The sequence below is a fragment of the Rhinichthys klamathensis genome, unplaced genomic scaffold, assembly GCF_029890125.1.
Source record: "Rhinichthys klamathensis goyatoka isolate OS25496 unplaced genomic scaffold, OSU_Roscu_1.1 h1tg000107l_1, whole genome shotgun sequence".
NCBI lineage: Eukaryota > Metazoa > Chordata > Actinopteri > Cypriniformes > Leuciscidae > Rhinichthys > Rhinichthys klamathensis.
The window spans coordinates 895,531-915,803 of record NW_026606645.1 but is presented as its reverse complement, the minus strand read 5'-3'; the positions used below and the strand labels follow the sequence as shown (position 1 = coordinate 915,803).

The window sequence follows — 20,273 nt, the reverse complement described above, 5'->3', positions numbered from 1 at the left end:
GTTTGGAACAATTCAAGGGTGAGTAAATTATGACAGAATTTTAATTTTTGGGTGAACTATCCCTTGAAAGGTATGTTAAATGAGGAAAAGATAAGGGTTTAGATAATTCTTTAGATCTTCTTTTATTAGAGACATGCTGCAAGTTGGTACAATACAACTATATACCAAAATAAAGAAACTGTTTAACAAAACAATGATAATTTGTGAATATAAACTGTAAGAATCATTGATGCCAATAGCACAGGGTTTATCAAATAAATTAAATGGAGCCCATGTTGAACATGCTGTAAGGAGGCTGTTGCCTATATAGACATGAACATTTAATCGATTGTACATCAATCTCTGCCCTGCACCCTAAACACAGCGAGAAGAAACTGAACTTCCCCTGCAGGGCCTCTGAACGGCTGACACTCTCTGATAAGATCTGAGTAAGTTGTAAAAAGAAGAGCTTCCAGTTGCTAGACACCTGAATGGCCATCGCAGGCCTGACCACTGGCTTAACTGGTCCTCTTGTTTTCTGCCATTAGTGTAATCCTGAAGTACTTTAGGTAAACTTCTCATAAGCATTTGCAGTTTCCCACACACTACCCTAGGTTGAGTATTAACAGAACCATTCATTCCCCCATACGGTCCAGAGCCCTGCTTATTCCCTTGAGGATTGGGAAGTTTGGGCAGATTCCTCATGGTAGATACACCTTCACAAGCTTACAATAGTACAGTGTCCGCAGTTCTAACAGGTGTTGGGAGTCGATTCCACCACTGAGGAACAAAGATAAATAAGTTGGTGATGGATCTGGAGAGGATGCTTTTATGTAAAGACAAGGGGAAGTTAGGTAACCAAATGTTTCCACACAAACAGCCAGGGTGGGCTTGAAATCTAACAGAAACTGGAAGACAATGGAGACACTTGTAAAGGTGCATGAAAAGGCAACAAAGTTGAGATTTGGAGAGGAAAAACATTTGCTTCAAACCCTCTCTAAACATTATCAATGAGATGTAGGCCTATTTGGACTTGTCTGAGGCTTCATATGACTCACTGAATATCCCTTATATGGCAGAATTTGTAGACTTGCTGTGGTATGCGAATACCAGAAAAACAATACTTAATTGCATAGTGAACGACTGATCAAGTCTTGTCCCAAAAATACTGTGCTTTATGCATAAATTTTCTGTATCAAAGTCAAAGTTACCAAGTCAAAGTTGAAGGCCTAATTGCCAAAAGTAGCCTACAAAAAAACAGTACTTGACAAATAAATGTTTTTTACAAGCTCACTAAATTAATTATTTAATACTAAAAAGCATTAGGAATAATTAAGCATAATATTAATGACCAAAACATATTGCTGTTTGTAAAATACATGAATAGCAGACCATTTGATTTAATAAAAAAAGATTAAAAAGAAGAACCATTTCGGGGTTCTTGTTTTGTTGTTGCATAGAACGGTAACATATAAGAGAAAGCATAAATCCCATAATAAAACAGGATAGAACCTGTGTATGGGCTTAAAGTAAATTTCTTTCACTTTATTTGTGAGTAAGAATTTCTGCTGTAAAGACCAGGTTTTTTTCCCAATTAAGGTTAACAAACAAATTATCCCAAAAGCAAATTACTCCCCAAACAACTTTTCCACGATCTCTCGTTGCATTGTGACAGTGACAGTAAGACACCTTCTTCGATTTGATTGGTCATTTCGATCATTTTGACATCCTAATCATTTTATGAGCCTAAAAATGTAACTTTTAAAGGTGCCCTAGAATGTGTTGAAATAATATTTAAATTTAGTCTCTTATATCTAGGGTATGTGGCTTATTTAAGGGCATTTAAAATGTCCAGATATGGTTTTACAGGTCCATTTTCAACTCTAGAAAGTATTAGTGCATAAGTACATAGCCAGACAGCAACATAGTGTCGGCCCAGATCCGGGCCACATCTGGTACATGTGGATTGTGTTTCATCTGTCGGGCCAAAAGCGGGCGTGTTTCCAGTGATTTCTTTCTGATTAGTTTTCTGATAAAACTTCCATTTGTTGGTGAAATTATGGTTTAGTGTAACGTTGTTCCAGAGAGGCATGTTAAGGGCAGGTTTTAGTGAAGCACTAGAGCTTCTGGCCCGACAGTGGAAACGCAGCAGATTTTGGGCCCTGTGCTACAGGCCTGAGGCTTTTAGCCCGGCAGCACGGCTCGTTTAAAGCCCTGGCTCGCACTGGCCCGACAGTGGAAACGCGGCTAGTGCGTACAAGATGTGGGCCGGATCTGGGCCGACACTATGTTCCTGTCTGTGTAGTGTATAAGTGAATAGAGTGTAATGCGTAATTTGGGACGCAACTAGAATTAAAATGTTTGGGTGACCTGCCCCTTTTAAGGTTCTTCATGGCAACTATCTCACGACCAATTCGTACAAATTCGTAGGAGTGATTAAAAGGTGGCTAATTCGTACAAATTCATACGACCTCACTCGTACGAATTCGTACGATTTGTCTAAAACCACGTGATGGGTAGGTTTAGGGGCGGGTCAGGGGTAGGTCATTCGTACGAATTCATACGAATTTGGTAACTCGTAAAAAATGTACGAATTGGCAAAAATCGTACGAATTTGTACGAGTGAGGTCGTATAAATTAGTACGAATTAGCCACCTCGTAAAATTCGTACGAAATATCGCAGGGTTTTCCCGGCCTAAAGCACTGCTTTGATAGTCATTATTTTAAACTGAATTATTGTGGTTATTTACTAATATAACCAGTAGAACTTCTCATACATGAAGTGATCAGACCATAGACTGTAAACAATCAGACAGAAATGCTGCGTCCCAATTCGTATACTATCCGTCCTAAATAGTATTCGAAAATAGAATTAGTACGTCCCAAATCGTAGTATGTTGAAATGAGTGTCCCAAAGAGACCCGGATGGTCTACTATATCCGGTCAGAATCCGAAGTGCAGATCGATGCGCACTCTAACGGCTGATATTGCCCACAACCCATCGCGCGTTGGACGAGGATTCGGTTAGAACTACAAACACGAATGAAAAGTGTTCAAAAACTACAGACATGGAGGACGCGCGAGTCCGACGGTTATGTAGAGAGGTTTAGATAAAGGGGTTTGAGTGATTAATTATCAGTATCTAACCTGACGAAAATGTATTTATTCAATGTTGTCCACATTATATTGCATCTGCAGCAGCATTGTGAACTTTTGCAAAGATACGTTTAGCCATTAACTTTTAAATGCATTATTATTCAAATTCCAAACACATGAGGAGAGTCTCCGCATGAAAGACCCATGACTGGCAGATGAACGTGCGACAACAATTCTCTCCGAAATGGTAAGAAGTTATATTAGATTAAATGGAGGATTTTAACTGTGACGAGATGATTGACAGGGCAGTTTACGGTGATAGGATGCACGCGACAGATCTGTCCGTTAAAGATGAGGAAGTAGTATGTCCCAAAGCTTGCCTACTCTTTTGCTACACACTCAAAAGTATGTACTTTTTCTTCACAAAAAGAGTACATACTTTTAGGGCGTAGTATAAGTAGGCGAATTGGGACGCAGCAAAAGTGTTTTGGTTTGATCTCTTGATTGGTTCAGCAAACGGTGACTCATCCTTCCACATCAAATCCTGGAGGGGGGCGTCATCTTGTTGCCTGGCAACTTATTCGCCTTATTCGCAAACAATAACAACAGAGTGTGAAATGCAAACTGTCTGTGACGTTGTCGTTAGTTTAAACCAATTGAACAAATGAAGTCACTTTTTTAGACTGAATATGTATGGTTAATATTTTAAAACTTTTTTACCACTTTATAAATCAATGTTAAGTATTGTAAACCATTTCCAATTGTTTAATCTTTTTATTAAACGAACGTTTAAATGATTTTGTGAGTGTCAGTGAAAGTGAGGTGGACAGAAGGGAGGAGCTGGGAAATGTTGAAGTTTCCAGAGGTTGATGTCAGTGTGTAACTGGATTCCTCTAGTCTGGGAACAACTGGGAACAAAGATGGCTGAGTGTGGACTGGAAAACTGCTTTCCCCCACTCTCACAAAAGCTGGACTGAAGCTAAGTTAATCAAAATTATTTCAGTGTGTAACATGCAAGTAAACTATTCCTATTTTAAAAAGCGTCTGTTCTTTCAGACAAAAACCTTTGTTGTTGTATGAAGTTTAAAGTCGAATTTGCTTACGTAACTTATTTCTGTTGCACATACCATCGTAATAGTGGATTTAGAGTTTTTAAAAAGCTTAAACAATAACTCAATAACTTTTTGCTTAAAGGAATTTAAATCCGAGATTTTCTGAATACGAGTTCGTGGCGTCAGGTTGCCCTTTTCATACCGTCGCAATCATCCAGAGTTACTGAAATGAAGACGTTTGTTTATATTCGGTTACTGTAAATGACACAATGAGCTCCAGTCGCGTCCGTCCTCAAGCACCGCAGACCCAGGCGGCATCTCCCGCAACATCTCCGCGTCATGAAGGGATCGAGATGGAAAAAATGCATCATGAAGAACTTGAAGTGGGCCTCGGAGTGCCCGATGAGACCCCCTCCCCACCCGCCTCCAGCTCCAGACAGGCGTGGAGCCGGGATAACCCAGGCTTCGAGCCGGAGGAGGGGATGATGGAAGCGGACTGGCCTCCGGCGAGCCCGGGTCGGAGGTCCGTGTCCACGGCGTCCAGCAGCAGCAGCAGCGGCAGACCCGGGAGCTTCTCCGGCATCAGTGCGCGGATCAACAGAGGACTGTATCCAACTCCACCGGCACAAGAACACCGCAGCTGTGGGAAGAGGATACTCGAGAAAATGAGAGGTGAAACTTTTGCTTAAAATTACATAATTATGTATGTTTCACTATAATGAAAATATAATACTTAGGTCACACTTTAGTTTAGGGTCCAGTTCTCACTATTATCTAACTATTTACTACGACTTTTGCCTCATGCTAACTCTTAATTACTCCTTATAAATACCTAGAAAGGTATTAGTTACGTTTAGGTAGGATTAAGGGATGTAGAAAATGGAATAATAGAATAAGGCATTAATATGTGCTTTATAAACAGCAAATATCCTAGTAATATGCATGCTAATAAAACAACGTTAAACTAAAGTGTTACCAAATCTTCTAAAACCCTGGGTCATACTTTTTAAAATAAAGTTCATAAATGGGCCAAAATAATGTCCGAATTAAAATCTATGACAAGGTGCCTGTCTGTTAATGTGCACTATTTGTAATTCGCTAACTTTATCATTTTTAAAATAAATTAATCTCTTTTATTAAGCAAGGGTGCATTGAATTGATAAAAAGTGACAGTAAATACATTTATAATGTATTTTATACATTTATAATGTATTTACATTTATAATGTATTTTTATTTAATTCCTAAAAATGTTGTTCCTTTCAACTTTCTATTCAGGGTATCATGGTTTGAAGGTATCACAACTGTTTTCAACATTGATATAATAAGAAATGATTCTTGAGCATCAAATCAGTATATTAGAATGATTTCTGAAGGATCATGTGACTGAAGACTTGAGTAATAATGCTGAAATAATAATTATATTTAATAATAAAAAATAATTGTAATATTTTTCAGTATTTTTCAGTATTGTTGATGGAATAAAAGCAGACTTGGTGAGCAGAAGAGAATGAAAAAAAGAACAAAGTAAAAAAGAAAAGACAAGAAAAAACATTCAAATTCAAAGTAGTACATAGCCTATGTACTACATTTTCAACAAGTACCTCATTAAAAGTCAAGGGTAAAAATCATTAAAAAAAGAAAGAAATAGATAAAACATTTCAGATGAAAATAATTAAGAAAGAAAATAAGTGAGAATTCACTAATTAACTTTGGTGGAAAATTGATATTTCTTCATTTCATTCTCTATTTCAGTGCTGTGGGACACTCGTCTTTTGGGCGAGAGCAACAGTAACAGAGAGATGTATCTGAAAACCGTCCTACGAGAAATGATCACCTACATCCTCTTTCTGGTCACTCTCTGCATATGTAGGTTGAATTATGGACAGTTTCATGCTTAAATATGTTAATACACACCTTGTTACATTAATGTTTTTAATGCTTTTACATTGCCTTTCCTTACATGCTAGAGTAACAGTTTTCAGATGAAGAGTCAGTTTAATTGAGCATAAAACTTAATGATACTTAAAAAGTATAAAGATTTATTTATTTTGAACGGAACAAAATTAATTGCCATTAAGCATAGAGAATCAGATGTCATAATGGAAAAATATTTCTAAAATTGTCCGTTTCCCTGGTCTGCTCCAGCTCTGGCAGTCTTTCTTTCTGGAATAACAGGCACTTTAATTCCTCAAAATGACCACAGCAGCAATTCCCTTTTTGACTATTTATAGTCAGCTCAAATGCTTTAACATTTTACATGTATCACGGTGTCCCTTTAGGGGCTCCATAGTTTTAAAGATTATGTTTAAAGGTGAAGTATGTAAGATCTTTTATGTCAATATACATTCTCTTAACCCAGTGTAGCCAATCTCTTTCCAGATCCATCAATCTCTTTCCAGATCCATCAATCTCTTTCCAGATCCATCTTTCCAGATCCATCAATCTCTTTCCAGATCCATCAATCTCTTTCCAGATCCATCTTTCCAGATCCATTAATCTCTTTCCAGATCCATCAATCTCTTTCCAGATCCATCAATCTCTTTCCAGATCCATCAATCTCTTTCCAGATCCATCTTTCCAGATCCATCAATCTCTTTCCAGATCCATCAATCTCTTTCCATCAATCTCTTTCCAGATCCATCAATCTCTTTCCAGCTCCATCTTTCCAGATCCATCAATCTCTTTCCAGATCCATCTTTCCAGATCCATCAATCTCTTTCCAGATCTGTCAATCTCTTTCCAGATCCATCAATCTCTTTCCAGATCCATCAATCTCTTTCCAGCTCCATCTTTCCAGATCCATCAATCTCTTTCCAGATCCATCAATCTCTTTCCAGATCCATCAATCTCTTTCCAGATCCATCTTTCCAGATCCATCAATCTCTTTCCAGATCCATCAATCTCTTTCCAGATCCATCAATCTCTTTCCAGATCCATCAATCTCTTTCCAGATCTGTCACTCTCTTTCCAGATCCATCAATCTCTTTCCAGATCCATCAATCTCTTTCCAGATCTGTCACTCTCTTTCCAGATCCATCAATCTCTTTCCAGATCCATCAATCTCTTTCCAGCTCCATCTTTCCAGATCCACCAATCTCTTTCCAGATCTGTCAATCTCTTTCCAGATCCATCAATCTCTTTCCAGATCCATCAATCTCTTTCCAGATCCATCAATCTCTTTCCAGATCCATCTTTCCAGATCCATCAATCTCTTTCCAGATCCATCTTTCCAGATCCATCAATCTCTTTCCAGATCCATCAATCTCTTTCCAGATCCATCAATCTCTTTCCAGATCCATCTTTCCAGATCCATCAATCTCTTTCCAGATCCATCTTTCCAGATCCATCAATCTCTTTCCAGATCCATCAATCTCTTTCCAGATCCATCTTTCCAGATCCATCAATCTCTTTCCAGATCCATCAATCTCTTTCCAGATCCATCTTTCCAGATCCATCAATCTCTTTCCAGGTCCATCTTTCCAGATCCATCTTTCCAGATCCATCAATCTCTTTCCAGATCCATCAATCTCTTTCCAGATCCGTCAATCTCTTTCCAGCTCAACTTGCTGTAGCAGGAGGAGGACATGGAAAAAAAATTCACCTTCAAATAAACACACTATCGATATGTCTTTATATTTGTTTTAGTAACCTACGGAATGGTGAGCACCAACATGTACTACTACACCAAAGTCATGTCCCAACTTTTCGTGGATACACCGCTGACAAGTGGAGAACCAACGACCTTCAAGACTCTTTCTTCCATGGAAGACTTCTGGAAAGTAATTAATCCTCTGACTTTAATGCTCTTTTATAGAAACGAAAATGCAGATTAATTCCAACAGACCTTAATGAAAACATTATCTGTAGTTCACAGAAGGCCCTTTTCTTAATGGCATGTACTGGGAGGTCTGGTACAACAACAAGAGCCTCCCTGAAAACCAGAGTCTGATCTACTACGAGAACCTCCTGTTGGGCGTCCCACGTCTCCGGCAACTCAAAGTGCGCAATGAGTCCTGTTCTGTCCACGAAGACCTGCGGGATGAGGTCTACGACTGCTACAATGTCTATTCTCCTGCCAATGAGGACAAGGCACCGTTCGGACTGAAGAATGGCACAGCGTATGTAAAAATACACGGATAGCTTATTTTGAATGTTTTTTTGATCTTTGGTCTTGAACAGGTTTCTCATGCTGTTTATCTGTCAGGTGGAGGTACTCAGAGGAGAGCAGTCTGGGTGAGAGCAGCTACTGGGGTCAGGTGTCGACTTATGACGGTGGAGGTTACTACCAGGACCTTTCACGCACACGAGAGAAGTCGTCCAATCAGCTGCAAGAGTTAAAAAACAACCTCTGGTTGGATCGTGGCACTAGAGCAGTGTTCCTGGACTTCTCCGTCTACAATGGCAACGTTAACTTGTTTTGTATTGTCAGGTAATGGACTGATTCTGTGTTGTAAGTGCATGGGATTTAATAATTTAGTTTTATTCAAATTTTTGCCATTTATTTTTCCCAAACCAGTAACATACTGTACATACTCTATTTAAACTATTTTTTGTTTAACTTGTAGTTTTTTTTAAAGAAATGTAAGAAATTTTGAAAATCATCTATTGACTTACTTGCATACCGACTTGTGATTGGTCTTCTTGCATGCATCAATTTAAATGACTATTTATTTAAATTAAAAAACGAAATTTAAATAGTTATTTTTATAATAAAATATTGCATAGGCCTAAATATTAATCAAATATAGCAAATACATTTTATTTAATAAAACAACGTTATTTATCTAAATGAAAAACTCAATTTTAATAGTAATTTATGCAATAAATATTGCATATATATTAATAAAATATGGCAAACATATTTTATTTAAAAAATATAGCATCTAGCATCAAATATTGCTCTACGTTTAACATGTAGACTCCATTTAAACTATTAAAAAAAAAAATTAAGATAAAACTCATCCATTGACTTCTTTAGCATTCGCAATGGTGTAATTTGCATACTAAACTGTGATTGGCCTTCTGTCTTGCATTTTTTTAAACATATAATTTAAATGAGTTGAAGAATTAGTTCATAAGACTTATTAATTGGTTCCCTCGTTTTTGGTAAATTGTGGCCTCAAACTACTTTGATTCAGTTAAATCCTGGCCATGATTTAACTAAAATGAGGGAACCAATTAATAAATCGTGGTAATGAACGTGGTAGGAACAAATTCTTAATTCGATTTTTCGCATGCTCGCCTATGTGATGTATAATAAAATACAGCATGGCTTTAGCATCCTCGTTCTACTTTTCTTGACTCAATATACCACCTTGCCTCAAAGATCTGTCTCCTGCTGCTTTACTGTAGGTTGCTAGCAGAGTTTCCAGCCACAGGGGGCGCCGTGACCTCCTGGCAGTTCCAGACGGTGCGTCTTATCCGCTACGTGTCCAGCTGGGACTACTTTGTGGGCATGTGTGAAGTGGCCTTCTGCCTCTTTGTGCTGTATTACCTGGTGGAAGAAGTTCTAGAAATCCGCTTGCATCGTTTGCGTTACTTCAAGAGCCTGTGGAACTGCTTGGACGTTCTCATTGTTATAGTAAGCCACATATTTTAGACGCTGAATACGTATAGCTTACTCTAGCCAGTGTATTTTGTGCTTTTGAGCATGACACTTTGGTTCATCTTCTTCATCACCATCACAGCTCAGTGTTCCAGCCATCATTATGAACATCTGTAGAACATCAGCGGTCAGTCACAGACTTCACTTCCTGCTGGAGAACCACAGCACATACCCCAACTTTGAGCCGCTCGCTCGCCTTCAGGTTCACTTCAACAACCTGGCTGCCGTCATTGTCTTCCTCTCATGGGTGAAGGTGAGGTGTCATCTCAACATTTGTCGTGCCAAAATGATTTTTTGTTGTTGTTGTTTCCTCAAAATACAACCATCTTGATTCTCCCACAGCTTTTTAAGTTTATTAATTTCAACAAGACCATGAATCAGCTGTCCACCACCATGTCACGCTGCGCCAAGGACTTGATGGGCTTCGCTATCATGTTTTTCATCGTGTTCCTGGCCTACGCCCAGCTGGCATATTTAGTTTTTGGAACTCAAGTCAACGACTTCAGCACATTTCAGGCCTGCATGTGAGTTTTGGATGCATCTAAATAACCTATACTCAGAATATATTGTTATATTAACAATAATTCACAAAAACGTCAGCTATTTAGAAAAATTTCATCCACGTTTAGCTAAAGTTGGCATGAAATGAAAATACACACTATTTTCTAAATGCATGTTATAGATCTTATTGTGAACAATTCATCTATGTATGTTTTTGACCTCGTAATTTTGAATCAAAATTGAGCCTAAATCAATCTTCCGTTGAAAACGCCCGACGTGATGTATGCAGGACTTCTCCAATCATTTAGTCCGCTTAAACCCTGACTCTGCAAGCTTACGTTTATCTACCCTCTTTTTTGGGTGCCACGCCCACATCTTCACATCCAATCAACAAGTGAAACTTAGAAACAAGTCCCCCCCCCCCCCCCCCCTGTACATATATATGTATATATATATAATTACATATATATATATATATAATTTCAAAACTAATTCATTTAATATATATGTAAATAAATGTGTTTATTTATTTTTAATACACTTTTCTAAAAAATATATTGTGAGACATTATGAATATTGTTAATGTTGGTGGTTTCTGTTGCTCACAGTTTCACGCAGTTCCGGATCATTCTGGGTGATTTTGACTTCTCGGAAATCGAGGAGGCCGACAGCGTGTTGGGACCCATTTACTTCACCACCTTCGTGTTCTTCATCTTCATGATTTTGCTGGTAAACACAGCAAGAGGAACTTGACATAAATGACATGAACTGAACCTTAAAAATAAAATAGGATTCAAATTATTTTAATAAGTTTCATCTTGATGTCCTTTCCCGGTCCAATTCCCGTCTCTCCTCTTCCATGATTGAAGGTTTAAATGGATAGTTCACCCAAAAATGAAAATTTTGTCATTACTTACCCAGCCTTGAACACAAAACAAGATATTTTAAAGAATGTTGTTAATCAAACAGTTGATGGTACCCATTGACTTTGCATAGTAGTAAAGAAATACTGTATGATTACCAACATTCTTCAAAACACTTTCTTTTGTGTTCAACAGAAGAAAGAAACTCGTACAGGTTTGGAACAACTTAAAGGCTTGTACACACCGGGACTAATATCGGCGCGCGTTATTCGCCAGCGTTTTTCAACGCGTTTTTTGTGTTCACACCCAAGCGAATTTCGCTGACGATGAGCCGAGTGAACATGCAAATTCATTCCCTGACATTAGATGGCGCCCATTTGCTTTGCAATACCACTCCATAACAGTTCTCTTTTATCATGATTTTTGTAGTCACTGTTGCGTTTGTCATATAGTTCTTTATGTTCCGACACCAACGAGACCAGCAGCTCTACATTCATCTTGCCTCGCATCTTCCTCGTCTTATTTCTCCCCGGCAGTGTAGACGCTACTTTGCGTATATCTTCTTCGCAGTTACGTATGTGTGCTCAGCAAGACCGTTTTGTGTTTGAGCGCCCCCAAGTTGTGTTTTACTGTAACTTCAGAAGCTCCAGACACGTGAGCAAAAGCGCCAATCTCATTGGTCGGATAGTTTTTGACGTGGCGCGTCAAACTAAAAAACGAACCCGAGGCGTTTTTTTAAAAATGGCGCTTTTACGCGTGGCGTTTTTCGTGTCGGTGTGCACACTCACATTGGCGCCCTTTGTTTAGTCACGAGGCGTTAAACGTCGGCGAATATCGCACGCGAAATTCGTCCCGGTGTGAACAGGCCTTAAGGGTGAGTAAACGATGACAGAATTTTCATTTTTGGGTGAACTGTCCCTTTAAGGCCCCAACATATTTAGCAAAGTTCTTTTTCTTTCTTTGTTGTTTGTTTTTCCGAACTCCCGACAAGAACTCCAAACGAACTTTCGTTCTGGCCTGATTTTGTTGGAAATGACATCACACCAGTTCGTTCTTCAATTGCGCTTGAAGTATATCGAGGCCTCTACATTTTATAAGCTTTTGCTTTCCCTGGAAATCAAACCCATGACCTTGACGTTGCAAGTGCAACGCTCTACTGTTTGAGCTAAAAGAAATAGCTTGAAAATAAAATAAATCGAATATAAAAAAGGAATGCTTATGTTTGACTGGTGCATTTTGCTTTGTTCAGAATATGTTCTTGGCCATCATCAATGACACGTACTCGGAGGTGAAAGCTGACATGGCCCAGCAGAGGTCAGAGATGGAGATCACAGACCTTATCAAGAAGGGCTATAACAGGGCAATGGTAAAACTCAAGCTGAAGAAGACTTCCATCAATGACATCCCAGACAGCTTACACCAGGCTACTGGCAAACTCAGCTTCGATGAGCTCCGGCAAGACCTCAGAGGGTGAGAAACATTTATCTACACTAATTTATACAAATGCAAGATGGACGCAACGATCAATGCGAATTGTTTTATGTGTGTTTGTACACAGAAAGGGCCATTCAGATGCTGAGATTGAAGCCATTTTTGCCAAGTATGACCTTGACGGAGATCAGGAACTGACCGAACACGAGCACCAGCAGATGAGAGATGACCTGGAGAAAGAGCGAGTGAGTGAAAAACTAATGCTGAAGGATGTTGCACAATTAGTTTTGTTTTTGTAACATGTCACTTCATTTAAGGGTGCGTTCACACTTGGCATGTTTGGTTCAATTAAAACGAACTCTGGTGCGATTGCTCTGTTAGTGCGGTTCATTTTAATAAGTGTGATCGCTGCCATCTGAACCCTGGTGCCTCAAACAAGCAGAGCGAGACGCTGAAAAGATGGATCTCGATCCGCTTCCAAACCAACTCTGGTGCGGTTCAAATGAAATATGAACTCAACACGGACCAAAGACATGTAAACTAACCAAAAACAAGACATGATGACACAAGATGCGACCCTGAAACAGGACAGAATGCTCCAGAATACCTGTTTTTCTCATCATAGTCGTGATGTTGCTCATCACAGTTCAGTACAGGCGTTAGAACCGCGTCTCCTCACAGCAGATCTGTGTGTGTGTGTGTGTGTGTGTGTGTGTGACGGAGGGATTCCTGCCGCTGTTTTAACTCCTTTACACATTTGATAAGCTCTTCACGAGTTCTCAGCTGGTCAAAATAGCTACGCACATACAACGAGTGCGTTTATCCCAGAACACAGCATTGTTTTGGATGTTTGGTAAGTTAAATATACGGTACATCATAAAAGCCGACCAATCAGGTTGTGAAGGCATCCCTATGCCTTTAGGTTCGGTGTTAAAATGCCAATGTGAATGCTAAGCGTTTGTTTCGTTTTTTTTATTTTTTGTTGGACCAAACAAACTGAACTGCAAGTCTGAACACACCCGAAATGGACCAAAGGAAACAATTTATATTTATTCATTTGGTAGTCGCTTACATTGCATTCATCTCATTAGTTCATCATGCATTCCCTGGGAATCAAACCCTATGACCTTGGCGTTGTTAGTGTCATGCTCTACTGTTTGAGCCACAGAAATGCTCAAAAAGATTCAAGAGCACTATTAAAACATTTAAAATAAAGAACTTCATTTATTAAGGGTGTGTTCACACCTGTTGTTTGGTTCGCTTGGTCTGGACCAAAGAGAGAGAAAAAGCATTTATTACTGGTCCGTTTAGCGTTCACATTGGCATTTCAACACCGAATCTAAAGATACCGAACCTAAAGGCATAGGGTGGGATACGTTCACAACCTGATTGGTCGCCTTTTATTATGTATATTTCATGATGGAACTTAGCGAACATCCAAAACAATGCTGTGTTCTGGGATAAATGCGCTCGCTGTATGTGCGTAGCCTACATATGATAATATTTTGAGCAGCTGAGAACTCGTGAAGAGTTAAAACAGCAGCAGGAATCCCTCCGTCTCACACACACACACACACACACACACACAGATCTGCTGTGAGGAGACGCGGTTCTGATGCCTGTACTGAACTGTGATGAGCAACATTGTGACTATGTCGATTGACTATGTATTCTTGAGTATTCTGTGTTTTTTAAAGTCTCATCTTTCTACATCATGTCCCGTTTTTGGTTCATTTACATGTCTTTGGTCCGTGTTGTGTTCATATATCAGTCAAACCGCACCAGAGTAAGTTTGGAAGCGGACAGAGATTCATCTTTTCAGCGTTTTCGGTCCGCTTGTTTGATGCACCGGGGTTCAGATGGCAGCATTCACACTTCAATCTATCTATAAATTACAGGAACGTCTGTCTGTCTGTCTGTTAATCGAATATCTCTCGAACCGTTAGTCCGGTGGATTTCAAACTTGACAGGTGTCTCAAGTGCAGTGCCGAGTTTGACATTGTTTGGATTAGAAATGCAAAATATATCGTTAAATATATCTGTAAAAGGAGCACACATTGAAGTTGTGGTTTAAAAATAAACATTCTGACATTAGAGAGGGTTGTGGTTTAAAAAGTGTGGTTTAGAAATAAACATTCTGTCAGCTAAACATTAAGTCAGCTACACTGTTTACTTAGTAAAAAAGTAAAAAAAGTAAAAAAGTAGCGATTCTTTCGAGAAATCTAGCGATTCTTTTCAAGGTTGTTATTATATATTTATTACAATGTAATTATACGTTTATTACAATGTAATTATACATTTATTACAGTGTTATTATACATTTATTACAATGTAATTATATGTTTATTACAATGTAATTATACATTTATTACAGTGTTATTATACATATTATAATTATAGTTATACATATACATATAGTATATTCTTTTTGAAAAAGTAGCGATTCTTTCTGAAAAAAGTAGTGTAAAAAATTTAATTATACATTTAATACAGTGTTATTATACATTTATTACAATGCAATTATACGTTTATTACAATGTAATTTTACATTAGTGTTATTTTACGTTTATTACAATGTATTTATACATTTATTACAGTGTTATTATACATTTGTTACATTATTCTTTTTGAAAAAGTAGCGATTCTTTTTGAAAAAAGTAGCGATTACAGTGTTATTATAATTTTTTTACAATGCAATTATACGTTTATTACAATGTAATTATACATTACAGTGTTATTTTATGTTTATTACAATGTAATTATACATTTATTACAGTGTTATTATACATTTGTTACATTATTATTATTATACATGTTACATTATTATTTTGTTACATTATTTTTTTTGAAAAAAGTAGCGATTCTTTTTGAAAAAGTAGTGTAAAAAATAATTATACATTTGTTAGTCTTATTATACATTACAATGTAATTATACGTTTATTACAATGTAATTATACATTTGTTACAGTGTTATTATACATTACTGTGTTATTATACGTTTATTACAATGTAATTATACATTTATTAGTGTTAATATAAATTTTTTACATTATTATTATACATTTGTTACATTTTGTTACATTATTCTTTTTGAAAAAGTAGCGATTCTTTTTGAAAAAAGTAGTGTAAATTTTTTATTTATACATTTGTTAGTCTTATACATTTATTACAATGTAATTATACATTTATTACAATGTAATTATACATTTATTACAGTGTTATTATACATTTGTTACATTATTATTTTGTTACATTATTCTTTTTGAAAAAAGTAGCAATTCTTTTTGGAAAAAGTACCGATTCTTTTTGGAAAAAGTAGTGTAAAAATTTAAATATACATTTGTTACATTCTTATACGTTTATTAAAATGTAATTATATGTTTATTACAATGTAATTATACATAGTTTAAAAACTGTATAGAACTATGAAAAATTATGTATAGAACTATGAAAATGTAGCGATTCATTTTTGAAAAAGTAGCGATTCTTTTTTTAAAAGTATCGATTCTTTTTCAAAAAGTAACGATTCACTTTTGAAAAAGTAGCGATTCATTTTTGAAAAAATATTGATTCACTTTTGAAAAAGTAGCAATTCTTTGTGAAAAAGTAACGATTCTTTTTTTTAAAGTAGCGATTCTTTTTTTGAAAAAAGTATCGATTCACTTTTGAAAAAGTAGCGATTAATTTTTGAAAAAGTAGCGATTCATTTTTGAAAAAGTAGGGATTTAACTGAATCTGTAAATCAGCTACACTGTTTAATTCTGAATATTATATTTTATTCTGGTGCGCTTAACGTTATCGTTTTCTCAGAGTTTAGGCTCCTGTGTAATAGTAGCCCAGGCTATTAAGCAACTCAAACCAACAATTACTAAAAACACAAAAAAACTGATTTTGCACGGGCATTGCACTAGTGCTTCAAATGAACCGCACTAACAGAGCAATCGCATCTGAGTTCGTTTTAATCCAACCAAACATGCCAAGTGTGAACACACTAAACGACACTGGAGCAGATGTTTAGTATCTGTTGAACACTCGCCAGGAGGACTTAGATCTGGAGCACAGTTCGCTGCCCAGGCCAGTGAGTGGGCGGAGCTTCTCTCGTAGCCATGACGACTCCGAGGAGGACGATGATGAGGACAGTGGACACAGCTCTCGTCGCCGTGGCAGCAGCTCAGGAGGCGTGTCATACGAGGAGTTCCAAGTGTAAACATCACCTGTCACTGGTATTACGCTTTCACAATATCCAATGTTTGACCTCTAACTGAAAAGTATTCTGTGCTTGATGTGGCCCATCAGGCTTGTGCGTCGAGTGGACCGCATGGAGCACTCGATCGGCAGCATTGTGTCAAAGATTGACGCCGTTATCGTGAAGTTAGAGGCCATGGAGAGAGCCAAGATGAAGAGGAGAGATGTGCTTGGACGGATCCTGGATGGAGTCATGGAGGTGATGATAAAAACAGTTTAAAACCTTTCAAAAATGTTTGCACATTAGCATTATAACATTAAAGGTGCAGTGTGTAAGAAGGACAACTAGTGGTGGAAATAACAAATTCAAAATATCGGAGATCTTTGTTTCCCCCGCCCCCTCTTCCTCAGACTCGATGCTCACGCGGGTTGCCAGATTGAGGATGCACGTTACATAGATGCACCTTTGCGATAGCATTATGATAAAATCTACCAATGGTTTTGCACTGTCTGAAAACCTAGTGAAAACCACACACAAGTATAAAACATATGTATTAAATAAACAGTGCATTTTTTATATTTATTATAAAAGAATATATATATATATATTGTACACTACTGGTCAAAAGTTTGGAATCATTATGATTTTGTAATGTTTTTGAAAGAAGTAAAACAGTGAGAACAGTGTGAAATATTATTACAATTTAAGTAGGGCTGTCAAATGATTAATCGTGATTAATCACATCCAAAATAAAAGTTGTTTTTACATAATATATGTGGGTGCACTGTGTATAACTATTTTGTATATATATAAATACACACACATGCTTGTATATATTTAAGAAATATTTTCATGTATATAGATTTATATATAATTTATATTATATATAAATATTTTATATATAAATAATATTTTTTTCTTAAATATACATGCATGTGTGTGTATTTATATACAAAATAATTATACACAGTGCACCCACATATATTATGTAAAAACAACTTTTATTATGGATGTGATTAATCACGATTAATCATTTGACAGCCCTAAATTTAAGATAACTGTTTTCTTCAATGTCACATGATCCTTCAGAAATCATTCTAATATATTGATTTGCTGCTCAATTATTATTGTTGCTCAGTTATTAATGTTTCTTATAATTAATGTAGAAAACAGTTTTTGCTGCTTATTTTTTGTGGAAATCGTGATACATTTTTTCAGGATTATTTCATAGTAAAATTAACAGCATGTTTTTAAAATCTTAAAAATGTTTAATCTGTCTTCACTGTTCATTGTGATCCATTTAATACGTCCCTGCTAATTCAAAAGTATTCATTTAAAAAAAAAAAAAAATTAAAGATAGAAAGAAAAAAAATTGGAGTTCAGAAAATCCAGCTCTAACATCACAGGAGTAAATTACATTTTAAAATATATTACAACAGAAAAAAAAATATTTTAAATTGTAATTATAGTTCACAATATTAGTTTTTACTGTATTTTTGATCAAATAATTGCATAAAAAATGTAATTATTCCATACTTTAATAATTAAATTACCAAATAACTAAAAAATGATTAAAAAACTATTTCTTATAATTTTCAACATCATTAAGTACTAAATAAAAATACTAATACATTATATACAATATATACACTCACCGGCCACTTTATTAGGTACACCTGTCCAACTGCTCGTTAACACTTAATTTCTAAGCAGCCAATCACATGGCGGCAACTCAGTGCATTTAGGCATGTAGACATGGTCAAGACAATCTCCTGCAGTTCAAACCGAGCATCAGTATGGGGAAGAAAGTTAATTTGAGTGACTTTGAACGTGGCATGATTGTTGGTGCCAGAAGGGCTGGTCTGAGTATTTCAGAAACTGCTAATCTACTGGGATTTTCACGCACAACCATCTTTAGGGTTAGAGTCAGAATTTGGCGTAAACAGAATGAGAACATGGAACCATCATGCCTTGTTACCACTGTGCAGGCTGGTGGTGGTGGTGTAATGGTGTGGGGGATGTTTTCCTGGCACACTTTAGGCCCCTTAGTGCCAATTGGGCATCGTTTAAATGCCACGGCCTACCTGAGCATTGTTTCTGACCATGTCCATCCCTTTATGGCCACCATGTACCCATCCTCTGATGGCTACTTCCACCATGTCACAAAGCTCTAATCATTTCAAATTGGTTTCTTGAACATGACAATGAGTTCACTGTACTAAAATGGCCTCCACAGTCACCAGATCTCAACCCAATAGAGCATCTTTGGGATGTGGTGGAACGGGAGATTCGCATCATGGATGTGCAGCCGACAAATCTGCGGCAACTGTGTGATGCCATCATGTCAATATGGACCAAACTCCCTGAGGAATGCTTCTAGCACCTTGTTGAATCTATGCCACGAAGAATTGAGGCAGTTCTGAAGGCAAAAGGGGGTCCAACCCGTTACTAGCATGGGGTACCTAATAAAGTGGCCGGTGAGTGTATGTGTGATGTTGGGCAGCACTTTTCGCTTTTAGACAAATTATTTTATTCCTGAAAACTTGTTAGGACATGGAGATTATTTTTCTTATCTGGAGCGTGCTCTTGACTCCCAAAAATGCCTTTGGGCTGGTCCACACAGAACGCGTTTTTTCAACAGTTTTTGTGAAAAAGCGCGATAGACTTGCTTTTTTCCCCCCATTCATTCCATTTATTTTTTCAAAGCAAAAACGCGTTTTCTGTGAATGGCCCCTTTGTCATTTTTTTGTCACCTGGATCACTGCAAATAATTTTAGTGTACATTCCGACGCATTAACTTGTGCTCTCAGGACGAAAGAATGGGGCGAGATCCAGAGCTGCGCCGAGAGCAAATGGACCGGCTGGTGAGAGACGAACTGGAGCGCTGGGAGTCTGATGACACGATGTCACAGGTGAGCCACCATCAGGGCACTCCCATCATCTCGTCCGCTCAGCTCCGCCCACGCAGTTCCCGCTCACCCTCCTCGCTGTCCAACGAGGGCCCGGATGGTGCGGCCAGTGCTGCCGGCCACATTTGAAGGGGTTTGGTTGTAAAAAAAAAAAACATTCCTACAGATCATGAATTTCATTGTTTCACAATTTGGTGCAGTGCACTGGGCAAAATCTACTTAAAAGTATTAAAGCCACAGCTGTTAAATAGTCCTGCACAAAGCTATTTATTTGTGTTTCTTTATATTAAAGTTAATTGGGGCTTTACAGTGCTTTATAATGCAAAAAATGAAGATAAATTTGAAGTTCTAAAACACAGTTTCACTATTACTCATTGAAAAGAGATTTTTGTGGATGTTCTAATAAAGCAAATTAGATTTTAAGGTCAGTCAGTGGCAGCTTAGCTTTAGTTTACTCATATTAACATGTATTAATATGTATTTGATGTGCATTTTGCTTTCCCGTATTTTCAGGCAATCCTAGCTATAATTATACTATCTACTGATGCAATCATTTCATCAAACTCCTTGACAGTAAACATTCGTCCCAAAAAGTTCTTGAACCATTTTCATAGTATCAAGTATCAAATGATAAAACGTTCATAATACA

At 37.3% G+C, this 20,273-nt stretch overlaps 1 protein-coding gene across 2 annotated transcripts; it reads left to right on the top strand.

The window, feature by feature from the left end:
- Positions 1-3,959: 3,959 nt before the first annotated feature.
- On the top strand, positions 3,960-20,227 carry pkd2 (polycystic kidney disease 2). Of its 2 annotated transcripts, none has more exons than XM_056253561.1 (14): positions 3,960-4,799; positions 5,882-5,995; positions 7,775-7,908; positions 7,997-8,247; positions 8,334-8,558; positions 9,482-9,710; positions 9,817-9,987; positions 10,077-10,258; positions 10,844-10,964; positions 12,348-12,568; positions 12,657-12,774; positions 16,572-16,732; positions 16,826-16,973; positions 19,526-20,227. In XM_056253561.1, exons 1-14 carry the CDS (start codon positions 4,397-4,399, stop codon positions 19,751-19,753), a joined length of 2,706 nt encoding a protein of 901 aa, XP_056109536.1. In that variant the 5' UTR covers positions 3,960-4,396; the 3' UTR covers positions 19,754-20,227. The 2 variants fall into 2 exon arrangements, with proteins under 2 accessions (XP_056109536.1, XP_056109535.1); XM_056253560.1 differs by having other exon boundaries at positions 3,961-4,799; positions 16,569-16,732.
- The last annotated feature ends 46 nt before the right edge of the window (positions 20,228-20,273 follow it).